This window comes from Hyperolius riggenbachi, chromosome 8, assembly GCF_040937935.1.
Source record: "Hyperolius riggenbachi isolate aHypRig1 chromosome 8, aHypRig1.pri, whole genome shotgun sequence".
NCBI classification, from domain to species: domain Eukaryota; kingdom Metazoa; phylum Chordata; class Amphibia; order Anura; family Hyperoliidae; genus Hyperolius; species Hyperolius riggenbachi.
This window is the reverse complement of record NC_090653.1, coordinates 69467059-69482144: the sequence shown is the minus strand read 5'-3', so window position 1 is coordinate 69482144 and position 15086 is coordinate 69467059. Positions and strand designations below refer to the sequence as shown.

The 15086-nt window shown below is 43.8% G+C and overlaps 1 protein-coding gene across 13 annotated transcripts in view; it reads right to left on the bottom strand.

Moving 5' to 3' along the window:
• TMEM91 (transmembrane protein 91) overlaps positions 1-15086 on the bottom strand; it is a 510612-nt gene that overhangs the window by 186814 nt on the left and 308712 nt on the right. For 9 of the 13 annotated variants that reach the window (XM_068250624.1, XM_068250623.1, XM_068250638.1 and 6 more), the window contains one exon: positions 10229-10349. The exons of 3 other annotated variants lie outside the window; for them this stretch is intronic. Coding sequence is in view for 1 of the 10 variants with exons in the window: in XM_068250639.1 (XP_068106740.1) it covers positions 10229-10349 (121 nt within the window). In the remaining 9 variants the exon portion in view is untranslated. Of the gene's footprint in view, positions 1-1092; positions 1244-10228; positions 10350-15086 lie in introns of those variants that run through there. One more of the 13 variants, XM_068250636.1, reaches the window with a different exon arrangement.

Sequence of the window (15086 nt, the reverse complement as noted above, 5' to 3'; positions counted from 1 at the left end):
TCCAGCTCTGACGTAGTCAGCTAAGAATGTTTGATGCAGGGTATTGCTAAGTGCTTTCTTTTTAATGTCGAACAACTTTTTCAGCTTTAATGTTACTGTGCTGTCTGTAGTATCTCCAAGATTGACGTTTTCCACTTGTTTCAAAATTGCATCCACTGCTGCGTCATCATACGCAAAAGTCGTAGTTGTGGAGTTAGTAGTCGACATGTTGAGCGGTTCACTCAGGTGTAGCAATCCAGTATAATGAAGGACTGAACCCAGCTCGTCGGCTCGATCCTGGGCAAGGAGAGCTAGTGCCGGGGCACTCCTCCACGCAGGAACACCACCCCTGCTCCACAAAGTGATACTTGTATTCAGGAAGAAGGAGGCACTCCACAGGCTTGAACTTGCGTTCAGTTTATTGCATGTCGTTACACTACATGTTTCGGGCTCCGCCCTTCATCAGGTGTAACCTCCTACCACCTCCACCTTTAATTTATATCGCTGACCCCTCCTATTCTGGGTGGGTCAGATTCACCACATATAAGTGCCTATTAATTGCATACATATTCACATCAAATATCTCCTGTTCATTCACAGGTTCTATATAAGCTCAATACATCCTCCATGCATATAGAGTCTACTATATGGAGTAGCTTTTTTAGTTTATTTATCCATTTTTTTTATTTTATTTTATTTTTATTGTTTTGAAGCTGTACTCCATATAGTAGACTCTATATGCATGGAGGATGTATTGAGCTTATATAGAACCTGTGAATGAACAGGAGATATTTGATGTGAATATGTATGCAATTAATAGGCACTTATATGTGGTGAATCTGACCCACCCAGAATAGGAGGGGTCAGCGATATAAATTGAAGGTGGAGGTGGTAGGAGGTTACACCTGATGAAGGGCGGAGCCCGAAACATGTAGTGTAACGACATGCAATAAACTGAACGCAAGTTCAAGCCTGTGGAGTGCCTCCTTCTTCCTGAATACAAGTTCCTGCCATACGCAGCATGGCGGACATCTGTTACAGAACGAAATAAGTTTGCACATGGTCTGAGATAGTTCCCTGGTATGAGTTTGATATGAGATTGTTGGTACATACATTCACACTGCAGTGATGAGATGGACGGGCCTCTAGCCTTACAGCTGTTCTACAACCTGCTTCTTCAGTGGTGTTTGGATTGTCGCATCGCGGCTCCATCTGCTCACCAAATTTTTATGTCCAATCATTCACACTTACAGCAACCTCTCTTGGGAGCCACAAACTGGCGAGATGAAAGTTGACAGTCATTTTACAATATTGTTCAATGAGCAAAATTAGAAATGACTGATATTATTCATTGAACATTATTACTGATCTTTTTTCTTATAAATGTGCCTTCTTAAGGCCTCTTGCACACTGCAAGCAATTCAGATTCAGATTCCGCTTTTTAATCTGTTTTTACTTCCGATTCAGATTCAGATTTGCAGTTTGCTCCTTGCACACTGCAAATCTGAATCTGAATCGGAGGTAAAAACTGATTAAAAAGCGGAATCTGAATCTGAATTGCTTGCAGTGTGCAAGAGGCCTTAAACAAATGAGATGTGTGATAATTCAGTTTTAAAGCGGATCCAAGATGAAAAACTAACTATAACAAGTAACTTGTCTATATATCTTATCTAAAGTTTAGATAATACAGCAAATATAGCTGCAAGCAGCTTCAATAGAATATGATTATTTTTCCCTGTGAGCAGCCATGTTGTTTGTAAACATTACACAGGCAAGCTTATCTGCATCTTCAGCACTCAGCCTGTGAAAAAAACCTAATCCCCCCCTCCTCCTCCTCCTCCCCTCTGCCTCTGAAATCTCTGGCTAGTAATACCTCCCCCTCCTCCTGCCCAGACTGAGCCCCAATGAGCCCTTGCTACTGTCTGAAAATGCCAAGGCTCTCTGAAAAGCTGTAGGCGAGGCTTGTTTAGTTTATAGGGAATTAGAGTATTAAAACAAAATAGTATTTGGCTTGAGGAATGCCCTATAAACAATAGGAAAGGAACACAATTATGCAATGAGTAAAAGTTCATCTCGGATCCACTTTAAGTGAGCAAGAAAACTCTCCCACGATGCATCGCTTCTGAATATGCAAATCATCTCTTTATGCCCCTAAAAGCCTAACATGCATCCAGAACCGCTGGTGTCTAGTAAGCCTATAGCTTATCCATTTTACAGAGCCACAGCAACCCAACATGCAGCTTGTGCAGGTTTCACAGAACAGCAGCTGGGAGCTACATTCACCACCTGAGAACTACATTCACCACCTGATCACAGACTCTCTGACTGCTCATGCCAACACTGACAGAGCGAGGATTCCCAGGCTCACCCAAAGCCTGTCAATCATTAGAGGTGTGAAACTCCGCCCTTCCCATTGGTAAAATCACTGAATTTTTTTTTCCTAAAGTGTTCCAAAGCTCTGTGACTGAAGAGTTTCCGAACACTTTGGAGAAAAATGAATGATGATGGGAGTGGGTGAGTTACTGCCACCCGCCAATCCTTGCAGCTCCGACACAAAGCTTTACATTAAGGGCTCTTTTGTCCTTATTTACTTATAACCTTGGTCCGCTTTAACCACTTGAGGACCACGGTGTTAAGCCCCCGTAGTTACCAGGCCAATTTCTCCTAATTGGGCCACTGCAGATTTAAGGCCTTGCTGTAGGGCCATCCAACTCAGCACACAAGTGATCCCCCCCCCCCTTTTTCCGCACCAACAGAGCTTTCTGTTGGTGGGGTCAGATCGTCCCCAGGATTGTTTCTTTATTTATTATAAATATTTATTTTATTAAAAAAAATTTTTTCTAAAACTCCCTCCCTCCCCCGTCACAATATCACAGCGGATTGCACTTGTGCCTCCCAGGGGGACAGCCGTGTCACACGGCTGTCCCCAGTACAGCACTGCTGTAGATTGCAGCGCTGTACAGTGTTAATAGATAGCAGTTTCGCTATCTAACAGTCTCCGAGCGGCGATCGTTGCTGTGAGACTGAAGGTGAAGCGAAGCACCAGAGCGCGATCTCCTACAATCCCTGCCTGCACCCATTCACGCCAATCGGCGTGGAGTGGTCCTGGGGCTGCTGCCGCGTTCACACCAATCGGCTTGAAACAGTCAGCTAGGGGTTAAGGCAAACCTGAAGCCTGGGTCCTATAGAGCCTTCCCGATCCTCTCATGGTTCACTCATTTCAGCGCCATCACTGCTAAGGGAGGCTTCAGAAGTCTCTGGGAGCCCGAGTGCTCCCGAAGACCGGTGGTTCCAATACTGTGCATGCACGAGTATGTGAGAGAGCATGCGCAGTATGGAGTGGCCCATCTTCGGGAACACTCAAGCTCCCTAAGACTTCCAAAGCCTCCCCCATGGGTCGAAGACTGCTAATGGGGATGATGCTAATGGGGGTGATGGTGCTGGAACAAGGGGACCAGGAGAGGAGCAGGAAGGCTCTATAAGACCAAGAGCCTTCCCTCTCCATAGATAAGTATCTGTTTTGTTTTCCGAAATTGGCACAGGTTTGTGACCATCAAACACTACCTATAATCAGGGCCGGATTTGTACTCTTTGCCGCCCAAGGCCAATGTCAGCAGCCGCCCCCCTCCAGCATAGGTAGCGAGTTGACCCGTATCGTGTTTCCACCAGTATAGTTAGCCAGATGAACCCTCCCCTCTAGTATAGGTAGGCTGATGACCCCCCTCCAGTATAGGTAGCCTGATACCCCCCCTCCAGTATAGGTAGCCAAATGACCCCTCCCCTCTTTCCCTCTAGTATAGGTAGCCTGATGACCCCTTCCCCTCCAGTATAGGTAGCCTAATGACTCCCTTAATCCCTCACTTTCCCACTCCCCCTCTTTCAGTACAGCTCGCCTCCACATCGCAGCAGCCATCAGTGTTCACTAACTTCTCTGCTTGTCTTCAATGCAGAAGCTTCCTCTTCCCCTCCGTCTCCAATTCTGCCTAAGTCCGTAGCTGCCCGCCATAATGCCAACGTGCACAGAGAGCAAGGTGGCTGCTGCACAGGTGGCTGGCGCTCACCTGATCTCCCTGCATTGCAGCATTTGCAAGCTTGCAAATGCTGCACCAGTTTAGCCTGCTGCTTTGGTGCTCTTGCTCCTGTGGTGCCCTACGCCATGGACTAAATCCGGCCCTGCATATAATGCCTTGATATAAAATACTCCTATCAGACCTACCGGTAATGGAGTTTCTAAACGTCTTCCGGGACCACATGAGATCAGGTCCCACCTCCGTATTTGAGGTAACAATCAATCAAGGAAAAGATTAAAAGCCCCCGCCCTCCCTCGCTCCTCAGTGCATCTGAAAGTAAAAACCAACTAAAAAAACCACCAGAAGCAAAGGAAAACATGAGAAGGAACCTAAGAGTGAATCCTGAACTATAATAAAGTGTCTATGAATCAGAAAAAGGTGCCCAGAAGAAAAAAGGGTAGGGTTATAGCCGTTGTCCCAGAAGACGTTTAGAAACTCAATTACCGGTAGGTCTAATAGGAGTAATTCTCTAACCGTTGTCCGGGACAACAAGAGAGATGGGTAAGAAGTCTTGGAAAATACTTACCTAGGGAGGGACTACTGTCTGGAGCACCTTTCTGCTAAACGAGACAGCACATCCACTCTATAGTGCTTGATAAAAGTAGATGAACTTGTCCAAGTAGCCGCTTGACAAATCTGTTGTATTGTTGCTCCTGCCCTCTCAGCCCAGGATGTGGATAGTGAACGTGTGTAATGGGCTTTAATATTGGGTGGTAATGGGCAATTGCTATTCTGATAAGCTAAAACTATGATTTTGTTGAACAGCAAGGAAAACGCCAGCGCATACCACTAAGGCTGCATCTGAAATGACCACCAGCTCAGTGTGAAGCACCTAAATAGATTTTCTGCACACTTTGCATTCAATTCAGATGCAAATCATATGCCTTAGTGGTATGCGTTGGCGTTTTCCTCGCTATTCAACAAAATGTAAGTTACACATTTTTTTGCTTAGCTGCTCCCAAGGTTTTAAATTTAGGTTAGGTCACTTGCCCGGAGGTTTGCCTCACCGTGGCGCAAGTGTCTAGTATAATATACTTTGCATGCAAACCATATTGGAAGCTAAAGTTCCTCCTAGTTTAATAAATGTTAGCAGTTGTCTAGGATGTAGGGCATGCATTTTTCAGTCTGACAGAGGCGGTGTATGCCTGTGCGATTAACCATTCAATTGCAACATGTGTTTAGGGACGCGCAGCCTTTCCCCCCACTTTTTTTTTTTACTTTGTAACTATGTAATTGTCAGGTTAGCTGCTCCCAACCCCTCCTCCTGAGTTTCCTGTTTACATAATAAGTAGTAGCAGTTTTGCATATGATTTGCATCTGAATTGAATGCAAAGTGTGCAGAAAATCTATTTAGGTGCTTCACACTGAGCTGGTGGTCATTCAGATGCAGCCTTAGTGGTATGCGCTGGCGTTTTCCTCACTGTTCAACAAAATGAGAACAAGAGGCGGTGTATGCCTGTGCGATTAACCATTCAATTGCAACATGTGTTTAGGGACGCGCAGCCTTTCCCCCCACCTTTTTTTTTTACTTTAAAACTATGATTTGCCTGATCCACCTTGCAATAGTCTGCTTTGATGCTTGTTGTCCCTTATTTTTCCCAGCAAATAAGATAAAAAGATTGCTAGACTTTCTAAACTCTCTAGTCCTAGTTAAATATTCCAAAAGAGCCCGTCTCACATCTAGACATCATCACCCCCAGGGCCTTGCATCAGTAAATATTTTTTATCGGGTCTATTTGTCTCCACCATCTCCCTTTTTGCAAATTCTCCCGATCTATCCACCAAAGTAGACTGAATCTTACTGGATCTGGAAGAAAAATTTGAGTCCAGTGAATCCTGAGACTTGTCCCAGTTTGTCAATAGAAGACTCTGTAAGAGTCTGTGGTGAGATTGCGCCCAGACAATGGCCAGAATCGTGGCTGTGAATAACCCTAGGACTCTCATTACCGGTACTTGGCGAAGGGAAGTCTCTTGTAGCGCCAGCAGTTTTCCTACTTCTGACTGAATCTTTTCTATTTTCTCGAGGTAAATAAATCTTCCCCTCCAGAGAAACTATCTGGTAACCGAGAAAAACAATTTTTTGTACCGGGACCAGCCTGGATTTTGCATAATTTATTATCCAACCCACTCGAGTTAAGGTATCTATCACCATATTCCTGTGTGCCACAAGAACCTCCTGTGTCTGGGCAAACACCAAGAGATCGTCCAAGTAAGGGACTATCGAAATTCCCTTTAATCTAAACTCCTTCATTACCTCTGCCGGAACTTTCGTAAAGATACGAGGAGCTGTTGCTATGCCAAATGGCAGAGCCTGAAATTGAAAATAACGTGTTTGATGCTGATCTCTGATCGCGAATCTCAAAAATTTTTGATGGCCTGAAAAAAAAATCGGGATGTGCAATTATGCATCCTGAAGGTCTATCGAAACAAAAAATTATCCGCCTTGAAGTAGAGCTCTCACAGAGTAAATACTTTCTATTCTGAACTTCCTGTAAACCAGAAAAGGGTTCAGAGAGTTTAGGTTCAGTATGCCTTTTTTTTTTACCAGAAACACGTGAGAATGATAACCCTGACCTTCTTCTGGCCGAGGAACCTGAATTATTACTTTTTTTTTTTCAAAAACGTCTGAATTTTTGATTTTAGACCTCTGGCTTTCTCAGGGTCTCTCGAAATTGGATTCAAAAACATTCTGTGGAGGGGAGAAACAGAAAACTGAAGACGATAACTGAAGTTTTCCCTTTTCTGCTGAACGGGATAGGACATTGTCCAATTCTGCTCCAAAAATAAGATTTTCTTCAAAAGGAACAGAACATAACCTGTTCTTTGAGGTTAGATTCCCCCTCCCAGGTTTTCAACCATACAGCCCTTCTGGCTGAATTAATAAGTGCAGTAGTGTGCGCTGTAATACGAACCATCTCAGTAATAGAAGCTGCTCTGAGAACTACTGGTAAAGATGCTGCATAATCTTTAGATGGAGCTCCTTTCGCAATCTGAGAAATAAGATTATCCATCCAAATTCTCAGATTGCGAGAAATACATGTGGCTGAAATTCCGGGAATGAACCCGAACGCAGCTGATTCCCAGGCTTTTTTCAAAAGACTCAATTCTCTTATCCATAGGGTCTTTCAGTGATCCTGCATCTTCGAAGGATAGAGCCGAATCTTTCGAATATTTTGCTAAAGCCGCATCTAATTTAGGACATTTTGTCCATTTGTCAATGTCAGCTTGAGCAAATGGATATTTCCTTTTAGCTGATTTTGGTACAAATAAATGCCTTTCAGGATTCTGCCATTGTGATGCAATAAAATCCTGTAATGGACTTATGGGAAAAACTCTGCCCGTAGGTCTGGCCAGACCCGAATAAACAAATTCCTGAGGAGTTAGTTCAGAGACTGTTTCCTTAATTTGTTCAGTAGCATAAACAGCTTCAAGTAACTCAGAAGATTCATCAGGAGGAAAAAGAAAGCTTGGAGTCTTATTCAACTGTTCTGAGTCTGAATCATCAGACTGAGGATGTTCCCCTTCCTTTAAGGAAATAATTTCGGAGATTCCTTCACCCTCTTCTCCCCCTCCTCTTCTTCCTCCTCAGCCCCCAAAACATCTGAAATAGATGAAGACTGAGGAAGGCCCTGGGAGAGGGTCTGATGGTTGCGAAATAAAGGATTCTTTGAATTTGTCTAAAGTCTCTTGCATTTTAACATTTACTGAATCCATAACTCCTTTTAAAATATTAGAAGTTTCAGAAGCCACTAAGGCATCCATACAAGTTTGATATACATTCTTAGGAGCTTCTAAGGGCATTTTAGTGCTACAAAATCCACATCTCTTAGATTTCCTTTCTGGGGCTGTAGCTGTAGCAGAGGGTCTTGGCTCAGTTTTAGCCTAAAAAATATAAAACATAGGATACTGAGCCACACTACAATATTCTGGCAAAATATAGAGCACATCTCCTCCACCGGAGGACTTACCACACCAGAGGTAGAGGATTGCGACTGTGGTTGACTAGGAAGCCTTGCCGCTGCCGAGCCTTCGTTGCTGCCAATGCTGGTTGCTCTGTATACACGGAGGACGCCAGGAACACGCTGCCTCTTCTGGTCCTCCTTACATGCCCTCCCCTTCCACCGCTATAACGTGTGACGTCAGAGCGTCCAGGCGTCCTACACGTCCAATGCGTTCCGCCCCGCTTGACGTCACCGCTTGTGCGGCTAAGCAGTCTGGCGCCAGAACCGAGCAGGGATAGCGTGTGCTGCTGGGGAGCAGGTGAAAGCGCCCTATTACACACACCATGGGGCACTTTACACCCATAAGAGGAAAAAGATCCGACAAAGGTTCCCCACTGGAAAGCAACAAGCCTTTTTCCTCCCCTAAGACACCTCACCCACTGGTAAGGATAGAAAAATAAAAAATGGGAGCCGCTTTTCCTGAAGGTGTTTCCTGGAGGGAAACACAGATGAACTGAGAAGCGAGGGAGGGCGGGGGCTTTTAATCTTTTCCTTGATTGATTCCTCAGATCCAGGGGTGGGACCGGATCTCATGTTGTCCCGGATGACGGTTAGAGAAAATGTACTCCAAAGTCCTTTTACACAAATTATCACAGTACAATGTACAAAACCTTTAAAGGAAACCTGAGGCAACATTCTTTGCATTAATTATACTTACCTGGAGCTTTCTCTAGCCCTATGAGGACCATGGGCTCTATCGCTGTCCTCAACGGCTGTTCTGTTCTTTTGTTCTGAGCTGTTATAGATTGCCCAGTTGCTCTGCTCTGCACATGCGCGGCCCCGTCACAAGCTCTCCTCCCGTTGCACTCCTGCAGCCAGGAGTGTTCTGCGCCTGCATGCTCCCAGCCACAGAAGCACCACTGGAGCACGCATGCGCAGAAGAGCACGACTGGCCTCTACTGGTCAGAATGGGAGAACGGCAAGTTGGAGGGAACAGGGTAAGTAAGCCTCTACTGATATAAGCACCCATTTAGGGTACTTTTTTCCCCTACAGGTTCAATTTACAGGCATTTTATTGATAAGTTGTGAAAATATCACCTCAAAGAAAAAATAGGAAAAAATGAAATTGAAAAGAGGGCCGGCATGTCTTCCTCACTAAAAGAGAACTTCAGCCTAAACAAACATACTGTCATTAAAGCGAAATAAAACCCTGACATAATATTCAATAAAAACATGTTTTCCTACTTTTTATATGCCATACGGTTATCATATTTGCAATTGTGCATAAGTATTATTATTCATTTAGAAGTTATAGGTTTCCGAAAGTAGTTTTTTGCTTTTTGAGCTGAATATTATCAGCTGGCCGGATCAGCTGGTCGATACACGGCACAGAAACGTACCGTGTATCCCCAGCATAAGGCTTGTGTTAATCTTTTGAATAATGGTTTAGTAAAAATAAAATGCTGGTTGTATATAATATGCTGTAAATAATCTATTAGAGCAAAGAAGAAATTCTGGGTTATATTCCACTTTTTAAGTTACATTAGTTGTGTTAATTTAAAATAGATAGGTAATATAATCTCTTACCTACCCTGTTTTAAAAAAACAGGCAAATGTATGTGATTTCATGGGGGCAGCCATCTTTTTGGTTGAAAGGAGGTGACAGGGAGCATGAAACACAGTTCCAACTGTCCTGTGTCCTGATCACCCCTCCCAGCTGCGCGCTTGGCTTTAAATCTCAAATTCAAAATTTAAAAAACAAATTTGCGCCAAAACAGCAGAAAGAGAACAACATCATCAGAAATCCCACCACGCTTTGAACAGCATCAGGGGAAAAATGCCCAGGCAGATTTTTGATGGGGCGGAGCTTAGCTTCTGTGCAGCTAAAAATGTGGTTTGGGTACGAAAAGAAAAGTTCTGATGCAGTGAAACTGTTAAAGAAACACCAAGCCTTTTCAGTGCTGCTGAGTAGATCTTTAGTCTGGAGATTCACTTTAATATATTGCAGATCGAAATATCCAGTATGCTACTGAATCGCTGCTTTATTTGGTAAAATGTATCCTGCATATGTGAGAGCAGCGGAAGGGTCAGTATAACAAAATATTTTAAGATGGATCATCCACTATTCATCGCACATAGAGGAAGTGGTGATCAGTAAAGGCTGGATGTATTGAAGGGAAGCTCTTGGCTGAATGAATGCCTATGATCAGTATATGGTAAACAAACTTATTTACTAACCTGTCTGCATCCTTTCTGTATTCTGATATGATCCAAACCAGGATTACATTTTTTTTTTATCTTGCTGGCCAGATATGCAGAATGTCCTGTCTCAGCTTCATAGTGGCTGCCATCTTGCTTTCTGCAAATGGACATAAAAAAACATTTCACTGCCTGAGGAGTTTAGGATTTTAATAAGCCAGCAGCTATTCAGTAAGGAGTTCTTGTGCGAGACTCCTTAATACTGCTACTGCCTACTGAGTGCGCTCTAGTGGTTGCCTCAAAAGCGCTTTGAGTCCTATAGGAGAAAAGCGCTATACAAATACTGGAATTATTATTATTATAGAGATGCTTGTAGTGGGAATTACAATAGGAGTCCACGGAGAAAATCATGGGGCCGCACAGCAAAACATTGATGGGGCCCTCCAATGTTCACACCATTTCCCTAGCCTACCACTGACCTGGCCTGACCCTCACAGCCTGAGAGCCCATCTTACAATGCTCATAAAATGTGTGGACATTGTAATCCTTCCACTCATAACAAGTGTAGCCACAGCTGATGTGAAGTAGAGGGAGTGAAGTATTTAGAGAGGCCCTCCATTACAGATCTGGGCCCCCCTGTGATTGCAGGTGCTGCTCCCCTGTAGTTACGCCCCACTGTCCAACACAAGTATTGTCCAGTTTGGAAGATCATTAAAGGGCAACTATCAAACTTTACTCAAATTCCAAATGCCACAAATATTTCCAGTAATTACTAGCAAATAGCAATACAGAGAGGTTTTTCATTTCCTCTGAGAAAAAAATATGACACTTACAGAGAACAGTTTTCACTGTGCTGTGGGCATTACTATGGAGGACGTTGCCCAGCACATCCAGCGTACAGAAACAATCTTCACTGGATGTAATCCTGTGAGTAAAATGTGCTCAGAATGATAGAAAGCAGAAATATAGCTTCAAATGTGTGTAAATAATCATTAGCTGCAAATCTGAGTGTTCCTGTCTGCGTGTCTCTCTCTGCCTCGCAGTGTAAAGTAAAAAGTTTACAGCCAGGTTACAGTTCAGCTCTGATTCCCAGCTGTTGTTACAAACACCTGGTAAACAAAGTATTTTTTTCACGCAGGCTGTGCTGAGAGACCTCTGAAAAGCTTTCTATTGTTGCTGACTAAAAGCTCTATAGCAGGTGTGTCAAACTCAAATTCAAAGTGGCCCAAAATTAAACATTGGGACCAAGTCACTGGCCAACTTCCCTGTCTAGTAGCCACCTTCCTCCCTTATACAGTTCCCTTGTGTCTAGTGGAACCCCTCCCTCCCTTACACAGTTCCCTGATGTCTAGTGCCACCTCCCTCCCCTATACAGTTTCATAGTGTCTAGAGCTTCACACCCAATATAGCTTCCCTGGTGGTCTAGAGTGGGCCAAACATAATGCAAAGTGGGGAAACCACTTGAGGGACACATTTAAAGGCTCTGAGGGACAGATTTGGCCAGCGGGCTGAAGTTTGACATGTATAGCTCTATAGGTATATGTGGGTTTTACAAAAGAACAGTTTCTTTGATAGAGACTGCTGATGCGTTCACATGCTAGAATGTCACCTGAAATGAACACAAATTATAAATCTCCATAACAAAAATCTGCCATCTGTAAGTAGCTATACTGCATGATGCTCTTTTGTGATGAAAAGGCAATAACTACTATGGAGGGGCAATAAGCAGTAAAGATGAATACGAATAAAGGGAAGATAGAAGCAATAAAACAGATGAATAATATCAGCATAAACACAGATTAACAGTTTAACCTGTACATGTACATACTGGAGGTAACATGTTGAAGTCATTAAATGTGGCTAAAACCAGTAATGCAGGTATATTACATAAATAAACCAAACATTTTATTAGCTAACTGCCTTTCTCCCTTTCTTGTGTGATAAGAGTGTAAAAAAAAACAAAAACCTTGAAATACCTTCAACTTTTAGCATACCTCTAGACTTTTTGAGAAAAGAAAGAGGAGCACTATTAACCTCTTAAGGACCGTAGGCTTAACCCCCCCCCCAGTGACCAGGCTGCTTTAATGGCCTGCTGCAGAGCACTACATATTAGCACACAAGTGATCTCCCCCCCACTCAAGTGATCCCCCCCCCCTTCAGCCCACCAACAGAGCTTTCTGTTGGTGGGCTCTGATCGCTGCTACAATGTCTTTTTTTTTTCTTATAAATTCATTGTGTTTTTTTATAAATGTGTCTAATATATATATATATATATATATATATATATATATATATATATATATATATATATATATATATATATATATATATATTTCTCCTCCCCCCGACAGCCAATCACAGCGATCGGCTCTCATAGACATCAGCCTATGAGAGCCGATCGCTCTCTGAGTCTCCCAGGGGGACAGCCGAGCGTCACGGCTGTCCCCAGTACATCTGTGCCATAGATTGCGCTGTACAGTGTAAATAGACAGCGGTTTTGCCACCTAACTGTCTCCTAGCGGCGATCGCCGATGGGAGACTGATGACGGAGCGGAGCATCTGCGCGCGCGATCCCCTGCAATCTCCACCCCCAGAACTTGACGCCAATTGGCGTTACGCAGTCCTGGGGGAGCCGCCTTGTTCATGCCAATTGGTGTTAGGAGATTAAGACACATTCCTGCCACACCTCTACTTACGCCCCTGCCACTCCCCTAGTCATGCATAGCAAGAAGAATTCATAAGCAAAAGATGTACTTATCATTTAAACTTTACAGGAAGTGGGGAACAGAGTCGCACACCGCTACTTCAGGTTTGCTGGTGCATAACCACAGTAGTGAGCCACACTGTCATATCTAAACACGCAAAATCCAAAGTAGGTTACTGTCTAACTGTGTTTTGATAAAGGGGAGCGGGTGCAGCCCCGAAACAATTGTTAGCGCTGCAGTATTGACAAATAGATGGAATAACAAATCTACACAGCCAGGTGTGCTAGCCTACTTTGAACTATGTATCATTTAAACCAAACTGGTCCTTTCTATCATCATATTAATGTTCCAAAATAAGAAATATATACATTGTAAGAATGGGAATAAAGTTTTTAGTCACAAACATATTAAAGGGTACCTGTAATCTTAAAAAAGTTAAATATCTCCACCGGGGAAAGCCTCTGCTTCCCCGGTCTCCCTCTGCCCCTCCTGCGCTGTGCTGGGATCCTTTAAACAATCTGACACTGAAGTCAAAGATTGCTTGTGGCCCATTCCCCTTTGTGCCGCCGTGAGTTTCTTCTTTGTGCAGGAATGGCTCCATGCTACTGGCGCCTGCACAGTGTGGCTGCACTTGTACACAGAGGGGAGCATGGCTGTGAAGATAAAGAGGGTCCCAGACAGCAGCAAATGAGTCGGGGAAGATTGAACATTCCTATGGAGCATCCACATGCTTCCCCCTACTGAAATAAGTACGCAATATTTATGTCATATAAATGTTACAGGTTAACACATAAGAGTATTGTAAGGCACGGTCATATAGAGGAAAGTTTAGTTAACACTTAGTTTTCACAAATTTTGATTTTTGCAGTTTAATACCACTTTACCTATTCTGACAATAAGCTTTGGCAGACTCAAATCTAGTAGGTGCTGGTTTACTGAACAGGAAAAGCCAAGAAGAGTCAAGAAGGGTCACGTTTCAAACCTTGGTCTCCTGTGTCAGAGGCAGAGCCCTTAACCAGTACACATTCCAGTGAACCTTCAGCTATAAAACTAAAACATAAGATGTTCTTGTTCAGTCTTGCTGTAACAACTCAGCACTAACATGGCTGTTCTTCAGCCTCTGTTAGTTCCTAGAAGCCCAGAAGACTAGAGAACCTTAAGGAAATATAAGAACAATCCACACTAGAGAGAGTACCTGCAGTAATTACAGCAGAGAGCACAGCTTGTCCCACATCCTGTCTCCTCCATGTAAGTGGTCAGAGAAATAGCCGATTATTTCTGAATGTTTTTCTCTAGAGCTTCCTACTGATTCCCAGGTGAGAAGAAATGTCGTGTCTCCTTGTTCCTGACAACACACAAAATTACAAGCCTGTGCCTCTTCCCCAGAGCCCAGCAATCAAGCCAATGCTCCCAGGAGGAACAAGGGACCAGTTAAACGCACAGTAAAAGTATAGTAAACTGCAATTTAGAAAAAGAATTTGACAGGAAAGATGGTCAAAACAACACAGGCTTTGTCTTTTTTGACACTCGTTTTGTAGAGGGCTCCAACCCTCCTCAGGAAACTATCTGCAGGGGCTTTGCACTCTCCCTCCATGTTTATTTCTACCAAGTGGTGTGAAAAATAGGAAATGCAGAGGATGAGATTGCACCGGGGCCCCTGGATTATATGAGCCCACTGGAGCCCTCCTTCAGCTGCTATATTAGCTCTTTATTGGTGATATGGTGGTAATTATATCACCTCTGTATGTGCATTAACTTCCCTGGCAGTAACCCCCAAGTCAGGCTCGGGGCTGGAAATCTGCAGCTCAGAGCGATAACCCCGAGCCTGACTAGTGGTAGCCGCCGGGAGCTCTATGCAGAGTGCAGCACTCGTTTCAACTCACCTCCCCCGGGATCCAGACGCCAGCAGTCATTCTCCTTCCTGTCCTTGGAGGCTCACTGCAGGGTTACAGCGCCACCTGAAGGATGGAAGGAGAACTGCAGCGATGAATCCCAGGAAGGTGAGTAAATGCTGGGCTGTCGCGGATCTCTCTGCGGTTTGATTTTTTTTTTTGCATTTTAGGTTCTGAAAGCGTGCTAAAAAATTGCAACGCTTTTAGACCCTAAAATCCGGAAATAATCATACCCCCAGGGAGGTTAAATAGTGGTGATTCTATTCAAATTGTCCTGCACGTTTCTTGTGACACCAGGTT